The 27,848-nt window shown below is 35.8% G+C and overlaps 1 protein-coding gene and 1 pseudogene across 44 annotated transcripts in view; both read right to left on the minus strand.

Moving 5' to 3' along the window:
- STAU2 (staufen double-stranded RNA binding protein 2) overlaps positions 1-27,848 on the minus strand; it is a 287,834-nt gene that overhangs the window by 250,172 nt on the left and 9,814 nt on the right. For 8 of the 44 annotated variants that reach the window (XR_010837442.1, XR_010837440.1, XR_010837439.1 and 5 more), the window contains exon 3: positions 7,144-7,274. The exons of 10 other annotated variants lie outside the window; for them this stretch is intronic. Coding sequence is in view for 31 of the 34 variants with exons in the window: in XM_067017249.1 (XP_066873350.1) it covers positions 7,144-7,257 (114 nt within the window). In the remaining 3 variants the exon portion in view is untranslated. Of the gene's footprint in view, positions 1-7,143; positions 7,290-8,166; positions 8,244-11,629; positions 11,760-26,366; positions 26,423-26,811; positions 26,896-27,848 lie in introns of all 44 variants that reach the window. 26 more of the 44 variants (XM_067017226.1, XM_067017240.1, XM_067017225.1 and 23 more) reach the window with 12 other exon arrangements.
- On the minus strand, positions 17,245-17,336 carry LOC131744297 (U6 spliceosomal RNA; annotated as a pseudogene).

A 27,848-nucleotide genomic window follows, 5' to 3' on the forward strand; every position in this document is an offset into this window, starting at 1 on the left:
AAACCAGAATTAGATATTAACAGGGAAAACAAAATAAAACTACACACCAATACCTCTCATAAAGATAAACATAAAAATCCTTAACAAAATATTAACAAATGGAATCTATCAATATAGAAATGAGATAATACTTTATAACCAAGCATTTTATCCCAGGAAGGCAAGGGTTGATTCTACATTTGAGAGTCAATCAATGTAACTCACAATACTAAGAGATTAAAAATGGAAAAATCATATGACCATCTCAATCAATGTAGAAGAACCATATGACGAAAACCGACATCTATTCATGTTAAAACTCCCAGCAACGGCTTCCCTGGTGGCGCAGTGGTTGAGAGTCCGCCTGCCAATACAGGGGACACAGGTTCGTGCCCAGGTCTGGGAAGATCCCACATGCCACGGAGCGGCTGGGCCCGAGAGCCATGGCCGCTGAGCCTGTGCGTCCGGAGCCTGTGCTCGGCAAAGGGAGAGGCCACAACAGTGAGAGGCCCGTGTACCGCAAAAAAAAAAAAAAACCTCCCAGCAAAAAATAATAATAATTATTAAAAAATAAAGAAGAATTTCCTCAATCTGATTAAAGGCATCTACAGAAAGCTACATCTAACATCAAAATTAATGAAGAAAAACTGAATGACTGCCCATAAAGTCAAGTTAGAGATATCTGCTCTCACTACTTTTATTCAACATTGCACTATAAGTTCTAGCCAATGCAATTAGGCAAGAGAAATAAATAAAAGACATTCAGATTGTAAAGTAAGATTTAAAATAGTCTTTATTTACAAATAGCTTGTGGGACACCGACCAGAATCTTAAAAAAAAAAGAGAGAGAAAAAAGCTACGAGAACTAATAAGTGAGTTTAGCAAGACTGCAAGATGCTAGATCAATATAGAAAAATCAGTGTATTTTTGAAGAAGACTCACAGATATAGAAAACAAACTAGTGGTTACCAGTAGGGAGCGGGGGAGGGGTAATGTAAGGATGGAGGAGTGGAAGGTACAAACTACTGGGTGTAAGATAGGCTCAAAGATGTATTGTACAACATGGGGAATATAGCCAATATTTTGTAATAACTATAAATGGAAAGTAACCTTTAAATTGTATTAAAAATTTTTAGAAGAAAAATTTGAATGTAATATAAAAGTAATCTGATATATTTCTCTCTCTTCTAAATTCTTAGGCACTGTGCAGATTCACTATATTAGAGAGGCAGTTATTTTTAGCACTATTTCACAGTATCAAATAAAGTTAACCTACAATGGAAAAAGTAGGATTTTTTTTTTTTTTTTTTTTCCGGTACGCAGGCCTCTCACTGTTGTGGCTTCTCCAGTTGCGGAGCACAGGCTCCAGATGCACAGGCTCAGCAGCCATGGCTCACAGGCCCAGCTGCTTTGCGGCATGTGGGATCTTCCCGGACCGGGGCACAAACCCATGTCCCCTGCATCAGCAGGCGGACTCTCAACCACTGCGCCACCAGGGAAGCCCAGTAGAAATTTTCTGATTTCTGTATTTGCACTTTTATATTCTACATACTCATATGTGTATACTTATACACAAATGTTATACATATATTTCAATGCTTTAATATGTATAAAATAAAATATATAAAACAGAAAAATATCAGTGTATTTTTATACACTAGCAATGCTTAATAAGAATTATAAATTGAAATCTGATAAACAATACCACTTAAAATAGCATCAAAAATATGAAATAGAGATAAACCTAAAGATGAGAAATACCTGTCCATTGAAAACTACAAAATATTGTTGACAGAAATTAAAGAATATCTAAATAAATAAGAGATACTGTGTTCATAGGGGTTGGAAGACTCAGTTTTTCTAACATGTTAATTTCCCCAAAATTGAGCTATAAATTAATTGCAATTTTATTCAAAATCCCAGCAAGGTGCTTTATAGAATGGACAAGCTGACTTTTTATTTATTTATTTTTTTGTGGTACGCAGGCCTCTCACCACTGCGGCCCCTCCCGTTGCGGAGCACAGCCTCCGGCCACACAGGCTCAGCGGCCATGGCTCACGGGCCCAGCCGCTCCACGGCACGCGGGATCCTCCCGGACCAGGGCACATACCCGCGTCCCCCGCATCGGCAGGCAGACTCCCAACCACTGAGCCACCAGGGAAGCCCAGGACAAGCTGACTTTAAAATTCATATGAAAATGCAAAGGATGTTGAATAGCCAAAACAACTCTGAAAGTGAATAACAAAATTAGAGGGCTGGTACTACCAGATTATAAAGCTACAGTAATCAAAACAGCATAGTATTTGCATAAAGATAGGAAAATAGACCAACAGAACAGAGTCCAGAAATAAACAAACATATATATGGACAGCTGATTTTTGACAAAGGTGCCAAGGCAATGCAGTAAGGAAAGGAAAATCTCTTCAACAACTGGACATCCATATGCTAAAATATATACATATATCTTGTTCCATAACTCATCATATACAAAAATTAACTCAAACTGGCAATTAGACCTAAAAATAAGACCCAAATGTAAAAACTTAAACTATATAACATCCAGAAGAAAGCACAGAAGAAAATCTTATGACATTTAATGGGGCAAAGATTTCTTAGATACAATACCAAAAGCAAAATCTATAAGAGAACAAATGGATAAACTGGAGTTCATCAAAATTGACAATTCTGCTCTTCAAAAGACAATGTTAAAAAAAGATAAGCCACAAAGAAGCGGAAATAATTGCAAAGCACATATCTAATAAAGGACTTGAATCCAGAGTATACAAAGAGAGGCACCGCAGAAAACAGCAGAGTAGAAAGCTCCAGTAAGGAACAGTGTCTGTCATATTATAAGTACTCAGTAGACATTTTACCAAGGATTTTTTTAATCCTATATACAACTAACATGCAATGAGACAATTATCTGGGTATCTCCATCATCAACAAAATTGCTGAAAATTTACAAATCATCATTCCATTATACTACACTAGAATAGGTATCATAGTTCTCAAATTACAGATGAGAAAACTGAGATTCTAAATTAGTTGTTCAAGGCCACACAAGCTGGATAATGCAGAGCAAAGATCACGCTTGGGAAATCTAGCAAGAATTTAAAAAAAAAAAAAAAAAGACCACTTTGCTTCAAGGGCACTGCCTCCCCCAGTGATATCTATTCCAAAGTAAACCTTCTCAAAGTGTCAGTATTAGAGCAGCTTTCTTACAACTTAGCCATGCACATACACAACTCATCAAAATAGGAAAATAAAGTAAAAAAAGAAAATACCACTTTATATTATTCATGGCTCTCTTCCTTATACTCTATATTATAACAGCCTTCTGAGATTTGAGAAAATCAAAACAATTCATAGGAAAAATAAAGAACTGGATTTAGGTACTTAAGAGATACAGCCATGTTACAGTAACTCACGTTAATATAAGGTGTAACAAATTACTTCAGAGTTCAATTAAAAAGTGAGTATAGGGCTTCCCTGGTGGCACAGTGGTTGAGAGTCCACCTGCCAATGCAGGGGACACGGGTTTGTGCCCTGGTCCGGGAAGGTCCCACATGCCACGGAGCGGCTGGGCCCGTGAGCCATGGCCACTGAGCCTGAGCGTCCGGAGGCTGTGCTCTGCAATGGGAGAGGCCACAAAGGTGAGAGGCCCATGTACCGCAAAAAAAAAAAAAGTTAGTGTAAAAACAAAAGGGGACAAGGCAAACATTAAAATATTTTTTATTTAGGGTTTCCCTGGTAACGCAGTGGATAAGAATCTGCCTGCCAATGCCGGGGACACATGTTCGATCCCTGGTCCGGGAAGATCCCACATGCCGCGGAGCAACTAAGCCCATGCACCACAAATACTGAGCCTGCGCTCTAGAGCCCGCGAGCCATAACTACTGAAGCTCATGTGCCACAACTACTGAAGCCCGCATGCCTAGACCCGGTGCTCCGCAACAAGAGAAGCCACAGCAATGAGAAGCCCGAGCACCACAACGAAGAGTAGCCCCCGCTCACCGCAACTAGAGAAAGCCCGCACGCAGCAATGAAGACCCTATGCAGCCAAAGATTAACAAATACTTTTTAAACTATATATATTTTTTATTTAATAGTCACACGTTAAAAGTTCTACATGGGCTTCCCTGGTGGCGCAGTGGTTGAGAATCCGCCTGCCGATGCAGGGGACGCGGGTTCGTGCCCCGGTCCGGGAAGATCCCACATGCCGCGGAGCAACTGGGCCTGTGAGCCATGGCCGCTGAGCCTGTGCGTCCAGAGCCTGTGCTCCGCAACGGGAGAGGCCACAACAGTGAGAGGCCCGTGTACCACAAAAAAAAAAAAAAAAAAGTTCTACAAGTTGTTCACAGTCTGTAAGACTCGATGGAGGAAAGAGGAAAGCATGCAGATAGATCACTACCTCCCATGAAGTATGTATGAGAAGACAATTCTATACCACCCTGAAGACATTAATCTCTATCCTGTGTTTCTCAACTCTGGATGCACATCTGGGTCATTTGAGAGCTTTAAAAAAATCCTGATGTCTAGGCCTCATCCAAGACCAATTAAATTAGAATTTCTGGGAGTGAGACTCAGGCATAAGTATTTTTTAAAGCTCCCTTGGTGATTCCAATGAATAGCCAAGGCTGAAAACCACTACTATAAGTGTGTGTGTGTGTGTGTGTGTGTGTGTGTGTATAAAATATATATGCATATATATGGAAATTGCCATATAACTGGTTAATGTCCCAAGAAAATTAATGAGTTGGGCCTAGGTTTAAATCTTTCAAGCCAGAGATGATCATTTATTTCATTAAAATACAGTTTATATCTCCCTTAAAACCACTGGTAGACATGCATAAATGCAAAGGACTTTGCTTTCCACAAAAAGGATCCAGACCTAGCCAATTAATATTAACAATTATTATTAATTAATATTACTTAGACTCATAAATACTATCTTTCATTCAAGAATATGCTAATTATTCTAGTACTCACTCTTTAAAAATGAGCAACAGGCTAAATGGTGCGGTCTACGACCAGAGCAGTAGGTGTAGGTTGGCCAAGGGATCTCTAGATCTCCTTAAAACCCAAGGGAATCTGGGACTGTCTAGAAAAAAGAATGTGGACCACAACAAACCTGGTCCATTAGAAGGGGAATTTAATGACACAGAAGAAAGTTAAGGGAGGGGAAGGGAGAGAAGGCTGGAGGAATGACCTTGAATAGGTGAGAAGGGCTGGGATTTAGCACAGAAATAGAGGGGTTGGCCTCTACAGGTTGTTCGTCCATAACTCAGAGGGAAGGCAGAGTTGGCATTTGGGTTGGGATTTTGCTAACCATGTACTAACCAAGGGGGGAAGAGAGTTGAGGGTACATACAAAGCATATGGAATTTAAGCTAGATAGAGAAACATGTGAGGACTGAGGGAAGTAAGAAACAGTAAAAAGGGGGTGGAATCAACGGATTTGTGGAGTGGAAGGACTACTAAAGGGATGAAGTAGGTGTCAGAGGCGACTGAATGCTTGAGATTATAGTTACAGAGGGTCTTGCAGTTATTGGTAATGAAAAAAATCAAGACTGTGATCACAGGAGTGGGTGGCTGAAGCAGAGTGGAAGACAACATAATTGGAGACATGCAAGAAACTGAAATGTCAGCATGATATCATTTAGACAATGATATCATCAAACATTAAAACAGGATGAGTACTGTAGAGAGTGAAAGTGAGCCGTGAGAAATGTGATGGAATCACCCAGAGGTCAGCAAATGACTACTGTGATGTTACACTGGGGGTTAGTCTATTAACATGAAATTAAAACCTGGGGGTCTATCTCAAGGAAGAATACCTGGAATTGGCCATGAGAAGCATGGAGGACGCATACTAGAGGAACCATGAACTGTAGAAGAATAAAATATTTCTTACCCTAAATAAGCTCAGTCTCATACAATAATAATGACCAACAAATATCATGGTACCACAGCACAATAACAACTATAACTAAGAAAGTCGGAACCCGCTGGAGGCCCAGCAGAAGGAGCAGAGAAGTTTCACAAAGGTTTGAAAGATGTGAGATGTGTGTTCAAACCTGACAGATGTGAAAAAACATGAGACGTTATAAGAAATGAAAACAGTTCAACATGATTAAGGGCAGAAAGAATGAGTAAGAAATAGATATGATTAACGGGAATGGAAGAGGATCAGGATATAAGACTAGACAGGTAGACCAAGGCCACTACCTTTTTCTCTGAACAAAAAATATTATGAACAAATTAAAGTGCTGCCCAGAAATCCTTCATAAAAGCCTCTAATACGGAATAAAATTGATGGATTTCAGTTTCATCTTATTTTCCTTACTTTGAAGGAGATGCTAGAAAACAAATAATCCTGTGCTTTATGAAGATTAACCAACTTTTAGAGAATCAACTGCTTCCACACTGTATACAAAAATTTATAATCATCATCATAATCTCCGACATCCAAGATTAAAAATGTGCCAAGGAAATTTGTGCACAACTGAGTTTTTAAAAACAGATTAGTAGGGCTCAAACATAAATGCATCAGTCATAGATTTCTTTGCAACATGTATACGTAAAGACATATATGTATGAGGCTATATAAAAATACAAAATCAATTTTCCATTTAAAAGAATATTATAACTGAATACATAGATAACAACAAAACTGGTATATACAAATTTTATAAATGGTGAATCTCAGGATTAAAAATCATATTGGAAAAGACATCTCACTAAGTAACTGCTGTTATATTTTACTCTGTATCCGTTTTTCTGTTGGCAGTTACCATATAATGGAAAAAGCACAGTACTTGGGAGCCACAGAATACATGTTCAAGCGCTGGCACTGGCGCTCATAAACTACAAAGCAAGTTACTTAACTTTTCCGTGCCCGAGTTTCTTAAAAGGAAATCAAAAATCCGTATCTCATGTGGTTTCATTAAGGTTTTTATGAAGTACTGTCTCTGAAAGAGCTCTGTTAACCGTAATGAGCTATAAAATTGTTTAGTTACAGACTGCAAAATATTTTAAATAGAGAACTAAGAGCCTTTACGCCATCCACTACCCCCTCCCCTGAAAAAAGCACAATTAAAACCTGAGATGATAAATCGGATAGACTTTGATAAGCATGTCTCACCACCTCTCTTCAAAACCTTACCTTCGAATGAGCGGGCCCTCTTTCTTTCAGAAGTTTATACTGGGGTTGGACTCTATTGAAACGGGCTAACTCATTTACCAGACACATTGGAGTTTTCTCTTTGGGGTTTGCCATTTTATCTTGGAGAGAAGCTGTAAATAAAAAGGCTGTAAAGTTTTTGTGAAGAATGACTTTACAAAATGGAAGAAAAACTAGTTTTGAATTTTTTTGATTGAAATCAGATTGTATATTTGGATTATTTTCATGAATTGTATACAAAAATTTCAAATCACCTAAAGTCTTCCATTACATGCAACAGAAATATGTATCACATTTTAAACAATAAATTAAAGTAACTTTTTTTCCTAAGTACCTAAATTGCTCTCTATACATATATATGATAACAGCATGCTTAAAGATTTAAAACAATATAAGATTATAATAATTTTTTATTGATCCTGTAACTTTCCTTTCCTCTCATGAAATTTTAGCATAAACACATTATTCTTATTGCTATAAAACTAAATTTTATCTGCTTTTTCATCATTTGATCTTTCTTTTTTTCCTTCTCATTCTGAAGCAACATATTAATTGAAAAAGCTCTAGACTTGGGAATCAAGTCCTAAGTTTAATTACTAGCTCTCCCAGCTACAGTTTTTTAGTAACTTTTCTTTTTGTTTTTTTAATGAAACTTTGAAAAGAAGTAGAAAGAATAATTTAACAAATAACCATGCCCTTATCACCCAGAACTGAAATTAACACTTTCTATGTTTGCTTTGTCTTACTTAAAAAAAAAAAAAGAAAAAACAGTATTACATTCCAGTTAAGTTCCCTTTATCTTTTCCAGAAACTACAGCTGTGTGAATTTAAAATATATCCCTCCAGGATATTCTAAAATACATTTACGTGAATACATGCATATCCATGAAAAAATACACAGTATTGATATATGTAGTTTTAGAGTTCACATAAATAGTAATATAATAAACATATCATTTTCACAATTTTCTTCACTCTTCATTATGTTTTGGAGAGTTAACTTACATAGATCCAGTGTATTACTTTTAACTGCTGTATAATTTCCATCACAATATTTTATCATAAATTTTTAAATCTTCTCCCTACCGAGAACAGACATTTAGGTTGTTTCCAATTCTTCACTCTTACAAATTAAAACATGCTAGCAAACAGCACTCAGAAGGACTGTACCAAATTACCTTCCCCTGGCAGCATGAGAATTACTATTTCCCTTCAACTTTGAAAACATGCAGTATAGTCAGATATTTTTATCTCTGACAATCTGATGTTTGACAAAACTTTGTTTTTGATTATTTGGATTTCCTCTTCTGGGAACTGCTTCTGTCCTTCTTTCTATTGATTATTTTATGCATAATATCAATCTTTTATGGTCTGGGCCTTTTCTGCCTCAAGAAATCCTTCCCTAACCTGAAATGTCTTACTAATTTTTACTTAAATTTACTAAGCCTACTATTCTTTATCTATAAAATAAGGGTAATAATCTATCCTACTTAACTAACTCACAGATTGTTATAAGGTTAAGATTTTTAAATGCATGGTACTTTAAATTCTACCACAATTATTATTACAGCTTCAGAATTATTTTCCTAACACTACAGTATTTTATCCTATAGTTTTCCTTCATCTCATTTACAGACATATTTAACTGCTTTTTAGTTTTTCTTTCATCTCCCATTAATCAATATTAAAAAACACTTTAAAACCCAAGCATAAAACATGCAAATGGATTACTTCCTGCTCAATTAAACTGTAGTCACAATATATAGGAAATACATTAAATAAATGGAAATGGCTGATTTTAGGAACTTCATCTATAAACTTTCTATGGCAAGGTTTAATGTAGAACATAGTAGTCTTTTTAATACTTTTAATTAACTTTTTAATACCCTCTACAGGACTAATAATTTGGTACAATAATTTGATCACAATCATTATGATTAAGAAATTATTTTATAACAATACTACACAAATACCTAATAAGGCATAAGTTTAAAAAAAAAAATCTAAGCAATCAGCTGTACGACCAACACAGCTGACAGCTAATTCTACAATTAAACCATTCTAAGTGGCTTACAAACCAAAAATAAATAAATAAACCTAGTAATTATTACTTTTTGGAACAGCACAAAAAAGGCAAAGAATATTAGTCAGGAGAGGTTGAAGAAATCTGCATTTTACTTATTCCATTGTATATCATTCAAATAAACATTTTATAAACTGTACCAGAAAGTCAGTCACTACATAAAATACAAGGTGACCTGGTACTATAATCAATTTTGGTCCTTGCATACCATGGCATTAAATACTCAAGTACAGTAGCAACACAGCTACCTGAGATCAAAAAGCGAAAGAAGAATAAAAATGAGAAAATACTGAAAGCTGGTAAAAATGAGTCAATTTTGCGTAACACTAAAATACCATTTATACTGCTACTATAACAATTTTCATAGCTTAGTAATGCTGCATATTCATCTATTGTGATGGAAAAAATATTAGGAGCATAGCAAGAATAATGTGACAATTTTACAGTATAAAAATTAATAGCCTAGGATTTAAATATGTTTAAATGTGATTAAAATGATAAGTTTACAGCTCTGTAAACTTCGTAAGAAAATCTGATCTAAATTCTTTAAAGGAAAGTGCTAATAACATGGTATGAAACTTATAGTCCATTAATTCTAACTTACTGCTTCATAAAAATAACATGAATCCAATAATGAACTCATGGAATCCATTAATGAAATCCCACAATGGATTTAATGTGTGATTTAAGTTTTGGTGTGAAAGGTGTGCAAAATACATGTAAGATCTCACTTTGATAAAACTTTATAACTAAAACCCAAACATTTAAAGTTGGTAAATTTAAAAATAATTAGTTCTAGTTCATATGTTTTATTTTACAAAATGATTAAAATTTTATTTTCCATAGTTGTTCCTCAATCCAATCTGAAATCTTATTAACTACTTGACAGAGATCAATGGTAGAGCAGTAATATCAAAATTAAACCAAAATTTTGACAAACTATCTACAAAATTATAAAACAAATTGGTCTATAAAAATTGGGATCTATCAACTTAATTTATATATTACTTTTTAGAAAAGTCAACAAGTACAAAAAGTGAGAAATATGTACACTGTTGCGTAAGTACACATTTTCAAGAGACTTAAGAATGTGCTCAATGAAGCTATTTTGAAACAGACTTCAAGTCAATCTGGTGGCTGGAATAGTAGATACCCACTTAGAAGTAAATAAAATTAATGATAATGAATTTCACAATTCTAAAACTTTCCTTTTGAGAGAACAAATGCCATCTATTTAAGAGCCTGATTTGGATATCTCTGCCACTGACTGATATCTATGTAACCTTGAGAAAGTACTTAAATCTCACTTTCCTGGACAGTAAAACAGAAATAATAGCTGTTTTTATATTAGTGGATTATGGTATTGGTTGAATGAAATGATGTAAGATACGATAAGAATGCATTATTATTTTGCTTATAAGTAATCTGTTAAAGCACACTATCATCAAATATGCATAGTGATATGATTTTATAAACTTTTTTCATGGCTTCCTAAGCTAAAATATTCTGAGTTAAAATGTTCGTTAGGATAAGTTGATTTTATTCATACAAATGTACTTTAATATTCTAGAAAAAGCATGTATTTATTATTTTTTCCACTGACTTACTATAACATACTAAGTTTGTTTCCACTGAAAAATCCCCAAGTGTAATATAAATTACATTTAAAATTCTCATATTTTTGTTAGGGAATATTCTACCTTTATTGATATAAAATCTGTTTACATGTAACTCTCCATAACTTTGATAAGTAACATTGGTAAAATAGGCTATTCATAATAACAGGATCTGCACACTCAGCAAAACAGAGACATAACTCTTTTGAGATATTGTTTTTATATCTTTATAAAATGTCCTGGACTCTGTGGGACTTGAATCTTCAAAATATACCAAGATAATACAGTTCACAGTTTTCAATTAACAGGTAAAATCCCTGTTCCAAAGGAGCTCAGAGTCTGGTAGAAAAACAGACACATACAAGAAACAAATACACTAAACTACAACATGAAAAGTTCTGTAATAAGGCTGTTAGAAGGGACTCCTTAGGTGAACAGGGTGTTAAAAGGTAGGTTTCAAGAGGTGCTGATTAGATTAGTTAAGGAAAGTAGGCATTCACCAAGTTAGCAAGAAAGGAAGAGAGAAAGACAGTCCAGGCTTTTCCAGAGCACACATGCAGGAGAAAGCACAATAAACACATCACATTCTGGCAAATGCAAGTAGATCATTAGCAAACTATAAATGCAGAATAGGATATAGCAGAAAAAACTGTGTGACCAGAATCCACCAAAATACCAAGTTTCCTAAGCCAGAACTTAGAGTAGCAATATTTTTAAGGGAGTTAAATCACGGCCAGAGCTGTTGCTAGTAAATCATAGTCTACCTCACCTGCCAAGGCAAGTCTCTCCACAGAAGAATCCGTTTCCATCCCTGGTCCCAGAAAATGACTTGGACACAGTTTCTATGTCTCTTTGCTGGCTCCCCTTTCCCTATTCCCTGCTATTGGAAGGGACTCTTCCTAATTCCCAAGTAAAATAAAAAGAAAGAAAACAGAGTCAAAAAGCAAGGAATTTACCTTCCACAGGTTCTTGCCTTCTACCAGGAATATAACTGTCTGTCCATAGCTGTAACTAAAACAAACCTTATAACTTCAAATTAGACCATAACCTAAGGTGGTCCAAGCTAAATCACCACCTAAGGATCAAACTGCTCTATTATAATTGTCTGTCCTATCTCACATAGATACAAAAATAAATTCCAAAAGTATTAAAATGCAGAATATAAAAATATGACAAAAGCACAAGAAAACTTGACTAAATATTTGTCATAGTCCTGTAACATAGAAGGCTTTTCTAAATACGAAATCTAAAAGACATAACTGACAGATTTAACAACACAAAAAATGTAAAACTCTATAGAGCAGAACACACCATGAATGACACTAAAAAACAGTCAACAAACTAGGGAAGAAATATTTGTAACATGTGAAGAAAAACTGAAGAGGATAAAAATAAAATCCATAAAATATGAAGATGACATAGATCAATTTTTTAAAAAAATCCAAAAGAAAAAAATGCACAATCAATTCATAAAATATACTGAGTAAACACATCTGTTCAAAAAGCTAGTGTTGAGAAATAAAAATTTGAATTCCAATGAGATATAATTTATCCCATTAGACTGATAAAATGAAAAAAAAATCACATAAGTATTGACAAGGATGTGTGAAAATGGGTGCAAATTCTATTGATACAAACATAAATAAGTACAAAATTTTTGGTGGGCAATCTGGGAATATCGATTGAAGTTTTTCAATTGCATTTATCTTTAAAACAGAAATTGTACGTCTAGGTAATTCATATGGCAGGAAGACTCGCATAAGATACACAATGACAACCTACATAGCAAGACTGTAACTGCAAGAGCTATAAACAACCTAAATATTTATCCATCAATAATTGACTGGCTACCTAAGCTACAATGGACTATGCAGCTTTGAAAAAAGAATGATGTAGTGACATGGGAAAACATTACAAAATGTTGAATGAAAAAAGCTGTAACAGCTCATTGTCTAATCTTATTTTTATTTTCTTTAAATCAAACATGTGCATGTATTAAAGAAGCGGGACTAGCAGCAGGGAGGTGTTCACTTTCTGCTTTGAAGTACTGCATTGTTTTACCTTTTCGTTTTTACTTTTTTTGAATGTGCATAACTTTTATACCTAAAAAATTATTCTACAAAGCCATACCAAATGTTGGAAACAGATTACAGCGTTAAGTCTTAGACTCTTAATTACTGTTGTCCTTTCTAAAGTATGTAGCAAGGTTCTGACAGAAAGAAGATGCCCAAGGACCTGATTCAAAGCAGACCATGGTGTCATGCCTACAATCTCTGACTTTTCCAAGTGAAGCCACCTTGGGATTTAAACACTGCTAAAACATAGTATGGCCTTACCAACATTTGGTACGGTCAGTCTCCTTAACTCTAGCCATTCTAATAGGTGTGTAATGGTCAGTCTCCTTAACTCTAGCCATTCTAATAGGTGTGTAATGGTATCTCATTGTGGTTTTAATTAGCATTTCCCTCAAAACTAATAATGCTGAGCATCTTTTCATTTGTTTATATGTTATTTACATATATATATGAAGTACAGTGTCTATCTCAATATTTTTAATTAGGTCATTTCTTTTTCTTATTGTTTTATCTGAAGAGTTCTTTGTATATTCTAAATACAAGTCATTAATCAGGAATATGCTTGGCAAAAAATTTTTCCCAGTATGTGGCATCTCTTTTCATTCTCTTACCAGTCTTTCAAAGAGCAGACTTTAATTTTAATAATGTCTAATGTATCAATTTGTTCAGTTATAGACTGTGCTTTTGGTGTTGTATCTAAGAAATCATTACCTACCTGAGGTCTCAAAGATTCTCTCCTGTGTTTTCTTCTAGAAGCTTTAAGTTGCAAAGTTAGGTCTCTGAACCATTTTGAATTAATTTTTCTACATGGTGCAAAGTATGGATTAAATTTCATTTTTTGTATATTGATATCCAATGTTCAAGCACTATTAGTGGAAAAGGCTGTATTTTTCCCACTGTATTGCTTTTGTGGTTTTGTCAAAAATCAGTTATCTATATGTAAGTATGTTTATTTCTGGACTACCTATTCTGTTTCATTGATCTGTCTGTCCATTTTTATGCAAATGCCATTTTTACCACACCTTTATAAAAATTCTTGGGCTTCCCTGGTGGCGCAGTGGTTGAGAATCCGCCTGCCGATGCAGGAGACACGGGTTCGTGCCCTGGTCCGGGAAGATCCCACATGCCGTGGAGCAACTAAGCCCGTGAGCCATGGCCACTAGGCCTGCGCGTCCGGAGCCTGTGCTCCGCAATGGGAGAGGCCACAACAGTGAGAGGCCCGCATACCGCAAAAAAAAAAAAAAAAAAAAAAAAAAAAAAAAAAATTCTTGAAGTTAGGTAGTGTTAGCTCCCCAATACTGTTCTTTTTCAAAGTCGTTTTAGATATTCTAAGTTCTTGCAATTCCATGTGAAATTATTTTAGGCAAAAATGCCTTCAAGGATTAGCGTAGAATTCCCCTGAATTTACAGATTAATGTGGTGAAATTTTAACAAAGTTGAGCCTTCCAACCTGTGTACATGACATGTAGTCAATTCTCATTACTGAGATGATGATATCTCAATGATAGCTACGTTTTTTAATGTTCCCGCAAACAGTAAACTATCAAATATTGAATCACTGCTTCTGAAGAAATAAAAGGTTAGGTTCCTGTAAGCCCCTGGTCATAACATTTTTGTTAGTCAATTAATAAATAACCCTGCTTTATGTGTGTTTCTGGCTAAAATCTCTTACTTAATATATACTGTTGAATCACTAATATTGAACTCACAACTAACAGTAACTCCTGCCTAAATGAAATTTATCTAAATATATACATCTTACCCCTAAGGCATATCACAGCCTTGCTGTGCTTAGGGACACTACAAAGCACTTCAGCACTATGCTTGGGGGCCATTTTAAACAGCCAAATCACCAACAAAAAGCACAAAAATGTGGCACTAAATAAACCGAGAAAAGGATGCTTGCTTATAGCAGGAGAACTGAAATAAGAAAGCAGAGTGTCACCTTATTCAGCCTCAGTTCAGATTGCGCACAAAGGGCAACTCAAATTTTTCACCACTCTGCAGGTGTCAGCAAATGATCACAAAAGCGTTGTACGTATTATTTTGGGGTTACATATAAATTTTAGCGAATAGACCAATTCACAAATACAGAATACATGAATAATGAGGATCAAATGGATCTCTCAATTTAGTTCGGTATCCTTTCATTTCAGCAGTATTTTACATTACTGAACATACTCTTTTAACTTACTTTGTTGTATTTATCCATATATGTAGTTCATATTTTTGATACTGTTGTAAATGGGTTTTTTTCAGATTGTTCCTTGCTAAGGTATAGAAATACAACCAATTTTTGCATATTGATCTTGTATCCTTCAATCTTACTATACTTATTCATGAGGTCTAGTAGAAGTCTATCAAATCTTCTACATAGAAAATCAGATAATCTGTGAATTAGGACAGTTTTATTCCTTTCTTTGCAATGTGAATACCATTTATTTCCTTTTCTTGCTCTACTGCACTAGCTACAACCTCCAGGACAATGCTGAATAGGTCTGGTGAAAGTAGACATCTCTAACTTGTTTCTAATTTTAGAAAAAAAGTGTTCAATCTTTCCACCATTAAGTACAATATCAGCAAACAAAGTTTGTCATGGATGCCAATTTTCATACTGAGGAAGTTCATTTCTATTCCTGGTTTACTGAAGGCTTTTTTTTAAACCAGGAATGGTTACTGTATTATCAAATGATTTTTCTGCATCTATTGAAATGACTGTGTGCTTTTTACTGTTTACTTTGTTAATGTGGGGAATTATATATATTTGATTTTTTTGAATGTTAAACCAACCTTACATTCCTGGGATAAACCCCACGTGGTCGTGACATAATATCCTTTTAATATTTTGTTGAATTTGATTTGCTAAAATTCTGTTTAGATTTTTTACATCTATGTTTGTGAGTAGTATTGTTCTGTAGTTTCCTTGGAATGTCTTTGTCTGGTTCTGGTACCCCAGTAATGCTGACATCAAAATCTTTGGAAAACATTCCCTCCACTTCAAATATTTTTGAAAAGTTTGTGTAGAATCAATATTATCTCTTCCTATAGTATTTAGTACAATTCACCAGTGAAACTATCTGAACCTGGAGTTTTCTTTGTGAGAACATTTTTTTAAGTACAAATTTCAGTATCTTTAATACATATAGGGTTATTCAGATTATCTCTTATGTTCTTCTGCTTCCTTTGGGATCTGTTATTTTCTACATTATTAAGGTGGAAATTAAAGTCATTTATTTGAGACCTTTCTTCCTTTCTAGTATAGATAGAGCTACAGATTTCCCACTAAGTACTGTTTTAGCAGTATCTTCTAATACATTGTGTTTCTGTTCTTACCCAATTTAAAATACTTTATAATTTCCCTTTTGATCTCTTCTTTTAATCATGAATTACTTATAAGCATGCTATTTAATTTCCAAATACTGGGGATTTTCCAAGGATCTTTCTATTAATGATTTCTAATTTAACTGCACTGTGATCTGAGAAGATTCTTTGTATGAGTTGAATCCTTTTGAATTTACTGAGACTTGTTTTATGGCCCAGAATATAGTCTATCTTGGTAAATGTTCTGTGTGAACTTGTGAACAAATGTGTATTCTGTTCTTCCTGAGTAAAGTGGACTGTAAATGCAGCCAGGTCAAGTTGACAGTTACTCAAGTTAACTATATATTTGTAATTTTTCTGTCCATTTGTTGTATCAATTATTGAGAGGGGTTACTGAAATCTCTGACTATAATTGTGAATGTTTCCTTGAATTTCTATTAGTTTTTGCTTCATTTGTTTTGAGCTTAGGTACATAAATATTTAGCATTGGTATATCCTCTTAATTAACTGATCCCTTTGTTATGAAATGATCTTATCTTTACCAGGTAATAAATATTCCTTGCTCTCAAATCTACTTTGATATTAATAAGTTTTATTAAAGAAACTCCAGGGCTTCCCTGGTGGTGCAGTGGTTGAGAGTCCGCCTGCTGATGCAGGGGACATGGGTTCATGCCCTGGTCCGGGAAGATCCCACATGCTGCAGAACGGCTAGGCCGTGGGCCATGGTTGCTGAGCCTGCGTGTCTGGAGCCTGTGCTCCACAACGGGAGAGGCCACAACAGTGAGAGCCCCGCATACTGAAAAAAAAAAAAAAAAGAAACTCCAAGTTTCTTTCAGCTAAGTTAGCATGTTATGCCTTTTTCATTATTTTATTTTTAACCTATTTGTCTTTATAGTTACTATTCCTTACAGGCAAATATATGGTTGGGTCTTGCTTTTTAATCCAATTTTAGCCTTTAAATTGGGACATTTAGACTATTTACTTTTTTAAAAATATCAAACGCTACCAAATTTATGTGTCATATTTGTACATCTTCTCTGTATCATTCCAATTTTAATATAAGTGCTGCTGAAGCAACACTAGACTACATTTAATGTGATTATACATATCATTAGGTTTGAGCCTATCATCCTGCTATTTATTTTATATTTTTCCCATCTGGTCTTTGTTCCCTTGATCTTTTCATGATTTCTGCTGAATTATTTTGTATATTCAATTCTATCTACTTTTTTTGGCTTATTAGTTATAACTTTCTGTTTTGCTCTTCTACTGGCTGCTTTAGAGTTTATTATATATACCTTTAACTTATCAAAGTCTACCTTTATATTATACCACCTAATCAAGAGCATCAGAATCTTTAATAACATCCTTCCCTTTCTCCCTCAACCTTCAAGCTACTGTTATTGTGCATTGTACTTTTATGTAAAAGCCACACAATACCTTAAATTTTTGCTTTAAACAATAAATTACCTTTTACAAAGATTAAACTAATTAAAAAAACCATACATTTACCCAAGTAATTACCATTTCTGCTTTTTTTCATCTTTTTCATTTTCCTGCTGCCTGAAGGACATTCTTTATAATTTTTCTTGTAGTGGGGGAGTGCTGAGTAAGGAATTTGCATAGACATTTCTCCAATAATGATATACAAACAGCCAACAAGCATATGAAAAGATATTAAAATCACTAGTATCAAAGAAATGCAAATGAAAACCATAAGATACCACTTCATACCTATTAAGATGGCCATTACCAAAAAAAGAAAGGAAGGGAGGGAGGAAAAAAATAAGTTATTAGTGAGGATGTGGGGAACTTGGAATCTTTGTTCATTATTAATGGGAATGTGAAATCGTGTAGCCACTATGGAAAACAGTAATTAAATATAGAATTACCACAGGATCCAGCAATTTCACTCCTGGAAAAATAGACCCAGAATAACAGAAAGCAAGGACTTGAACAGATATATGCACTCCCATGTTCACTGCAGCATTATTCACAACAGCCAAAAGGTGGAAGCACCCCAAATGTCTACCAGTGGATGAGTGAATAAACAAAATGTGGTGTATATATATAAAATGGAATATCATTCAGCCTTAAAAAGGATGTGACACATGCTAAAACATGAATGAACTTCAAAGACATTATGCTAAGTAAAATAAACCAGTCACAAAAGGACTTGTACGATTCCACTTATACGAGATATCGAGAGTAGTCAAACTCATAAAGACAGAAAGTAGAATGGTGGTTGACAGGGGCTGGTGGTATGGAGAATGGGGAATCAGTGTTTTAATGGGTACAGAGTTTCAGTTTGGGAATATCAAGAAGTTCTGCAGATGGGTGTTGGTGACGGTGATGGTTATACAACACTGTTCAGCTACTTAGTGCCACCATACACTTAAAAATGGTTAAAATGGGGGGACTTCTCTGGTAGAGCAGTGCTTGGGAATCTGCCTGCCAACGCAGAGGACACGTGTTCCAGCCCTGGTCTGGGAAGATCTCACATGCCGCGGAGCAACTAAGCCCATGCGCCACAACTACTGAGCCTGAGCTCTAGAGCCCGCATGCCACAACTACTGAAGCCTGTGTGCCAAGAGCCCATGCTCTGCAACAAGAGAAGCCACCGCAATGAGAAGCCCACACACCACAATGAAGAGTAGCCCCCGCTCGCCGCAAATAGAGAGAAAGCCTGCATGAAGCAACGAAGACCCAACGCAGCCAAAACAAACAAATTAATTTTTTTAAAGATGGTTAAAATGGTAAATGTTAGGTTATATATATTTTACCACAATTTAAAAATAAAACAAAAAAAGTCACTTCTTTTTTGCTTCCTCTGAAATTTTTTTTTTATGGAAATATAGTTGATTTACAATGTTGTGTTAGTTTCAGGTGCGCAGCAAAGTGATTTAGTTATTTTTTCAGATTCTTTTCCATTATAGGTTATTACAAGATATAGAATATAGTTCCTTGTGCTATACAGCGGGTCCTTGTTGTTTATTTTATATATAGTAGTGTGTATCTGTTAATCCCAAACTCCTAATATATCCCTCCCCTGCCTTTCCCCTTTGCTAACCATAAATTTGTTTTCTACGTCTGTGAGTCTAGTTCTGTTTTGTAAATAAGTTCCTTTGTATGTGACAAGTTACTTCTTTTCAGAAAGCATTTTCAGTGGGAACAGAATCCAAAGTTGACAAGTATTTTATAGTCTTTTTAAAATGTCACTCTACTCTTTTCTAGCTTGCAGTGTCCAACAAAAACTCTGTCATTCTTGTCTCTATTTCTCTGTTCATGTCTTTTTTTACTCCGACTGCTTTTAAGATTTCCTTTCACTATCACCGATTTTCAGCTATTTGATTATGATGTGCCTTAGTGTGGGTTTTTAAATGTTTCTTTCAAATCAGATTCATTGAGCTTTACAGATCTATGAAGTTTATAGATTTTGTTTTTGGGGTTTTTTTTTTTAGTTCACTAAACACAGAAAATATTCAATCATTATTTGTTCTAATATGTTCCTGTTCCCCCTCCCTTCTCCTGAGAATCTAATTAATTTATCTTAGACTATATATTATCCAACAGCTCATAGATGCTCTGTCCATTTTTTTCAGTCTTTTCACTCTGTGCTTCATTTTGGAGAGTTGTTATTCCTATGTATTCAAGCTCACTTATCTTTTCTTCTACAGTGTCTTATCTGCTATTAACTTTATCAAGTATTTTTTTCTTTCAGATACTGCATTTTTCATTTCTAGAATTTCCATTTAAGCATATTTTTGAATCTTTTATTTCTATTCTCTTCATTTTCCTATTTTCTTCTCCCTTCCTGAACATTGGCAGCATATTAGTAGCAACTCTTTTGACAGCTTTGTCTGCTAAATTAATCATCATTGTCATTTCTGGGTCTATTTCTATTGATTGATTTTTTTTTACCCTAGTTATGGGTCATATTTTCATGCTTCTTTGCAAGCATTTTAATTTTCTAATTGAAAGGAAATGACATAACATCAAATTAACCATTTCAAAGTGAAGACATCAGTAGCATTTAGTACAGTCACAATGTTGTGCAACCACCTCTACCTAATTCCAAAACATTTTATCACACCAAAATAAACTTGGTACCCATTAGGCAGTTACTCCCATTTTCTCCTTACCCCCAGGACCTGACAACAACCAACCTGTGCTCTGTCTCTATAGATTTACTTATTCTAGATATTTCATATAAATGGAACCCGACAATATGTGACCCTGGTGTCTGACTTCTTTCACTTAGCAAAATGTTTTTGAGCTTCACCACATTGTACTATGTATCAGTACATCATCTCTTCGTACAGCTAAATAATATTCTATGGTGTGTATGTACCACAATTTGTTTACGCAGTCATCTATCCATTTGGGCTGCACTGTTTCGATTACTGTAGTTTTACAGTATGATTTGAAATGGGGGTGGTATGAACCCTCCAACTGTGTTCTCTTTCAAGACTGTTTTGGCTATTTAGGCCCACTGAAATTCCATAAGAAGTTGAAGATCAGCTTTTCAAGTTCTGCAAAAAAGGTCACTGGAATTTTTGCATAGTATTGCCATCTTAATGTTAAGTCTTCAAATCCATAAACACAAAATATCTTTCCATTTATTTAGGTCTTCTTTAATATCTTTCAACAGTGTTATATAGTTTTCAGAATACAGGTCTTTGAATTCCTGTATGCTTTTAGATGCTGGTATGAATGGAACTGTTTTCTTAATTTCCTTTCTGGATTCTATACTGCTGGTATACAGAAACACAATTGTATTTTGTGTGATCTTGTACTTACAACTTTTCTGAATTCATCTGTTAGCTCTATTTGGTTTTTTGTAGATTCTTTGGGATTTTCTACCTATCAATACATGGTAACATGTCAGCTACAAATAAAAATAGTTTTACTTCTTCCTTCCCAATCTGGATGTCTTTTATTCCTTTTTCTTGTCTAACTGGTCTGGCTATAACTTCCAGTACAATGTTGAATAGCAGTGGTAAGGATAGGCATCCTTGCCTTGTCCCTGAACATAAGGAGAAAGTTTTTAAGTCTTTCACCATCGAACTGGATGTTAGCTGTGAGTTATTCATAAATGCCTTTTATCATGCTGAAGAAGTGCCCTTCTATTCCTAGTTTTTGAGTGTTTCTATTATGAACAGGTGTTGGATTTTGTCAAATGCTTTCTGTATCAACTGATATAGAAAGGTGATCATGTGGGGGTTTCCTTCCATTGTTCTATCACTGCAGTGGATTACAGTGATTGATTTTCCTATGCTGAACCACTCTTGCATTCCTGGAATAAATCCCACTTGGTCATGGTGTATAATCCTTTATATATATCGTTGGATTCAGTTTGTTAGTATTTTGTTGAGAGTTTTTGCATCTATATTCATAAGGAATATTGATCTGTAGTTTTTTTTTTTCATAATGTCTTTGTTTGGCTTTGGATCAGAGTAATACTGGCCTCATAGAATGAATTAGGAAGTATTGCCTCCTCTCCTATGTTTTGGAAGAGTTTGGTGCTAATTCTTCTTTAAATGTTTGGTAGAATTCATCAGTGAAGCCATCTGGTCCTGGACTTTTCCTTGTTTGGGAGGGATTTTTTTTTTTAATAAATTTGTTTGTTTATTTATGGCTGCAATTGGTCTTTGTTGCTGCACACGGGCTTTCTCTAAGTTGCGGTGAGTGGGGGCTACTCTTTGTTGAGGCGTGTGTGGGCGTATCATTGCAGTGGCTTCTCTTGTTGCAGAGCACAGGCTCTAGGTGCACAGGCTTCAATAGTTGTGGCTTGTGGGTTCAGTAGTTGTGGCTTGTGGGCTCTAAAGCACAGGCTCAGTAGTTGTGGCATATGGGCTTAGTTGCTCTGCCACATGTGGGATCTTCCCAGACCAGGGATCGAATCCGTGTCCCCTGCATTGGCAGGCGGATTCTTAACCACTGTGCCACTAGGGAAATCCCGGAATTTTTTTTATTATTATTACTGATTCAATCTGTTTACTTCTTATAGGGCTACTGATATTTTCTATTTCTTCTTAAGTCAGTTTTGGTAATCTGTGTTTCTAGAAATTTGTCCATTTCATGTAGGTTATCCAACTTGTTGTTCACAGTACTCTCTTAAAATCTTTTTAATTTCTTTAAGGTCATGGTAATGTCACTACCTTCATTTCTGATTTTAGTTATATTTGTCTTTGCTCTTTTTGTCAGTCTAGCTAAAGATTTGTCAATTTAGTTGATCTTTCAAAGAACCAACTTTTAGTTTTGCTGATTCCCTATATTGTTTGCCATTCTCTATTTTGTTTATCTCCACTTTAATCTTATCATTTTCTTTCTTTGGCTAGCTTTGGGTTTAATTTTGCTCTTTTTCTAGTTTTCTTAAGGTGAAAAGTTAGGTTATTTGTTTGAGATCATTCTTTTTAAATGTAGGTGTTTAATGCTATAAATTTCCCTCTGAGCACTGCTTTCACTGCATCCCATAAGTTATCATATATTGTGTTTTCATTTTCATTTGTCTTTCATTATTTTCTAATTTCCCCTATGATTTCTTCTTTGACCTCTTGGTTATTTAAGAGTGTACTGTTTAAGTTCCACATATTTTTGAGGTTTTTGGTACTCTTTCTGTCACTGATTTCTAGCTTCATTCCACTGTGAACAGAGAAGATACTCTATGATTTCAATCTTTCAAAATGTATTGAGACTTGTTTTGTGGCCTAACATATGGCCTATTCCTGGAGAATGCTTTACGTGCTCTTAGTAAGAATTTGTATGTTGCTGTTGCTCAACCCTTTGTATGTATCTGTTAGGTCTAATTAGCTTATAGTGTTGTTCAAGTCCTCTATTTCCTTACTGATCTTCTGTCTAGATGCTCTATCCTTTATTCAAGGTGAGGTAAGCATTTTAATTTTGAATTGGATGACCAACACTAGGAATTTTACATTGTTGGGTTCTGAATTGTGTTGTATTCCTCTACACAGTGTTGGACTTTGTTCTGGTGCACAGTTAAATTACTTGGGATAACTTGGAGTCCTCTGAAGACTCTTTCCAATGCCCTATGTATTACAAGGTATTTACACTCTAGATAATGGAGACACAAACTATTCCCAGTTTTGTGTGAGCTCCAGAAACTGTTTTCTTACTGCTTTCCAGTAGTTTTTTCCCTGACTTTGAGTAGGTCCTGCCATGCATCTACAGATCAGAACTGAGCCAAAGACTCAAGAAGAACCCTCCGCAGCTCTCCAGAATGCACATGTGCTTGAGAGTACTCTTTAACATATATTCGCCACTCTCCCCCAAAGCTCCCTTCTCTCCAGTACTCTGACCTACAATTCTAACCGTCACCTTGGCCTTCCTAAACTCTTATCTTTGTTTCCTAATCCCAACAAAATTGGGCTCTGTTTTGACTCCTCCTCACACTACAGCCTGTAAACAATTTCCAGGCTCTACTGTAAACTGGTGCAATAGAAGGGCTTACCTCATTTGTTCCTATTCTCTCAGGCATCACAGCCTGCTGCCATCTGTCATCCAATGTCTAAAAACCACTGATCACATATTTAATATGTTCTCAAGTTATTTAAGGAGAAAGAGAATATTACTGCTGCATAATACATTACCCCCAACTTAGTGGCTTAAAAAATAAGCATTTATTTTTTTCACACAGTTTCTAAGGTTCAGCAATCAAGGAGCAGCTTGGCTGGGTGGTTCTGACTCAGAATCTCTCATGGGGTTGCAGTCAAGATGTTGATGGAGAGCGGTCTAGGTAGGGCTGGAAGCTTGACAAGGGCTGGAGGATCTGCTTTCAAGAAGGCTCAGTCACACAGTTAGCTAAAGGTCTTGGTTCCTTGTTAGCTGTTGGCAGGAGGCCTCAATTTCTCACCATGTGGGCCTCTCCAGTGGGCTATTCACAACATGGCAGCTAACTACTCTCAGAGTCAGCAATGCAGGGTGACCCTGAGGGAGAGAGAGGAGGATGGAGAAGACACAATGTCTTTTATAACCTATCCTAGGAAACGATCCATCACTTCTACCATATTCTATTGGCCACACAAACAGATGTGCGAGAGGATTACACAATGGTGTAAATACCAGGAGGCAGAGATCACTGGGGGCCATCTTGGAAGCTGGCTACAAAGAGGATAAATCTTGTTATGCCAACATGGCAGAAAGCCAACATCCTTCTTATACATTTTAACCTCCTTGTGTTTACTACTTTTTTAATCCAGTAACTGTACACTAAATCCTATGACTTCAAGAGAGATGGGCAGATTGTAAAAAGATCCTACTCCAAAGCCAGACTTGGAGAAAAACTAAGAGTAAGTATCAGCAGCTTTTAAAAGCGAAAAGGATAGAGTTTCCAGTGCACATGGCAAGAAAGAGAAGGGCACTTGTAGCTGACCTGGGTGTGAGACATGTCCAAGTGCTTCACTCCCCCAAACAATTACTTACTCTAACGACCAACTTAAATGTCTGCCCTCCTTTCTCATCAATCTCCAGGGCAACAATAGCAATAATACCAGTCATAGTACTATCAACAGCAGTAGCAAGAGTACTAGAACCAACACTAAGCATTTGGCCTTTGTTATCTCAATTACTCCTCACAACAAACCTGTAGGATAGTATCATTATCCCTTAAACTCTAGGCTTTTTGTTTCTTAATGACCAAACCCTGGCTTTACACTTTACAGTACACCTTGATACAACTTTATTCTTTCTGTATAACACCTGGCTCCCTCTTGCCCTATAGAATTCTCCACTCTTCTGGCACTGAAATTGTTCTGTCGTCCTCCCTGTTCTCCTACTCCACTTGATTCAGGCCTTAAAGCTTCCCCTTAGGGCTTCCCTGGTGGCTCAGTGATTGAGAATCTGTCAGCCAATAAAGGGGACAGGGTTCAAGCCCTGGACCAGGAAGATCCCACATGCCGTAGAGCAACTAAGGCCATGCGCCACAACTAGTGAGCCTACACTCTAGAGCCCACGAGCCACAACTACTGAAGCCTGCACGCCTAGAGCCCGTGCTCTGCCGCAAGAGAAGCCCCCGCAATGAGAAGCCCACGCAACACAACAAAGGGTAGCCCCTGCTCACCGCAACTAAAGAAAGCCCACGCACAGCAATGAAGACACAACACACCCAAAATTAAATAAAATAAATACATTTATAAAAAAAAAAAAAAAGCTTCCCCTTAGTTTCCATGTTCCTAACAGCAATTACCAAACCTCTTTAAAAGGAACCACTACTTAAACCTCTGTTAATCCCTGGCTGCTGGACTCTCCCAAGGCTACAGCTGCCTAACATAGACTTCCCAACCCCTTAGGACACACTGACAGGTCAAGTATGCCTCACCAACTAATCCCATAATATTTGCCCTATTTCAGTCACTAATTTTTAAATAGTATTTCAAAGCACATGGGCCTTCTCAATTTATATTTGCTACAGGCTTAATGTTCAAATGAGTTTCCTTTCCCTAGGGGCTTGTAATTAATCATCAGGGAGAAAGGTCAAGATACACCAAACTCTTACTTAGTGGTACCCTAGAAACATAGGTTACCATTATTTACTTGTTGAATAATGAATGAAAAAAATACAAACCAATGATTATAAACTCTCAAGGGGATATAATCCAAAGAATTTTTACAAATAAAAGGTAAAGATGACAAGTGGACACATATAAGCAATTCACAAAAGACAAAACACAAAAGAACAAATATAAGCAAATCATAGAAATGCAAATTAAAATATCAATTTTTGTCAGACAGATTAACGGAGACTGAAAATTTGTCAAGGAAATAAGGAAACAGGCATTCTGATAAACTTCTAATAGATATAATTTTGTATTTTGGGTATTTATGCATCAAATATCTTTAAAATCTGCATACTCCTTTGACTAGTATTTCCATTTCTAATAATTGCAAGAAAATAATGGACAAAGGAACACAGGTGTATGTAAAAAAAAATTACTAACTGTGGCACTAACTATAATACAAAATCTGTCCAACAAATAAGGACTTGATTAAATAAATCTTAGTACTTCCAAATTATGGATTAAGTCACTTCAGATATTATGTATTACATAATCCCAGTTTTTTTAAATAACATATATTCACATAAAAACATACCTGCATAGAAAAAAAATCTAGAAGTATACACCCCAAAATGTTAGCAGTGATTGTTTCTGTAAAAGAATAGTGGAATTACTTGTGATTTTTTGTTTCCTTTTTACTTATCTATACCACCTAATTTTTCTACATGAATTGTGCATGGATAAGAACACACACTCTTAAAAGGCAAAAGTAAAAATGAGGAGCACAATTTAAAGGCAGAAGTGTCATTATGGTAGCCGAACATGGAACATTCCTATGTTCCCTAATAATAATGTCAGGCAGAATTAATATCAAAAACGATATCAAGTAAGTTAGTATTCAATAGCCTAGTTTTTAATTAGTTCTAGGAACACATATGGAATAATTTGCTAGTACTATTCAGGCATTAACAAAAGACCTCCCCAAATTTATTTATTAATCCTAAAGACAGTGTTGAAAATTATGCAGTAAAAATCTCAACTGCTTCAAGATGAGTGTCAGCTTCAATTGCCTTTTCATGCCTTTTCACAGTTACCTTGAGAACCCTCTAATGGGAAAGCAGTCACTGTGAAAATAATAAAACATAAAAATCACTCATATGTTTAAGAATTCAATGTGACTTTCAAGTCTGGATGAAAACAAAGTCTTCTCTATAACTTCTACTATTCCAAATTAGGTTAGCTTTTCCCCTCAGACTTGAAAAGTTTTTAAAACTTAGTCAGGAGGGGGTCCTGAAGCAAGCCAAGGAATACATATCTGTTACAAGCAAAGCATGCATATCTCCAGGCACCGTGGACAATTTCTAGCCAAAGCCCAGGGAGCTGCTGTGGCCACGCAGAACGCTGCCTAGGAGCTGTTTGCAGTGCCTGGTTCAACACAACCAGTAGCACAGAGGGTTAGCAAATCCTCATGAGGACTAATCTATAAACTATAATTTTAATGATGTTGCCTGACATAAAATGATCATTTCCATCTGTCTATAGTAGAATAACTGTACCCATATAATTAATGGCAGGTATCTGTACAGTCACTTGGGGGGAACTTCACACCTACATCACAGTTTGTATGTCACATCTCATAAAGCTCCATCAATGCATCTAATGGGACTTGGCAGCAACCATGAAGGCACAGGAAGCACTAAGCACAGTATGATTCCTTTTCACCCATGTTAGTAACGTCACTGATGAAAGCAATATTTGTGGCATAAGAAAATTGTCTAGTTCAAGGAGAAAATCAAAGAACGGCTGTGCATAAGGGAGAGATTTTACATTAATGGCATTTGTGTAAAGCAGCATCACATAATACCAAAACGGACAACACAATTACGTGGTTACTGCTGACAAGGATGGAGATCTCCTTGCTTTAGTGACAACCCTAGCACCACTCATCCACTTGTTCAGCAAATACATGAAAATCATATACAACAAGAACTATTCTAGGACCTGGGGATATAGCAGTAAACAAGCAAAGTCACTCCCTTCATGGAGCACAACATCTAACAAGGAAGACAGACGTTAA

This window comes from Kogia breviceps, chromosome 17 (assembly GCF_026419965.1).
Source record: "Kogia breviceps isolate mKogBre1 chromosome 17, mKogBre1 haplotype 1, whole genome shotgun sequence".
NCBI classification, from domain to species: Eukaryota; Metazoa; Chordata; class Mammalia; order Artiodactyla; family Physeteridae; genus Kogia; species Kogia breviceps.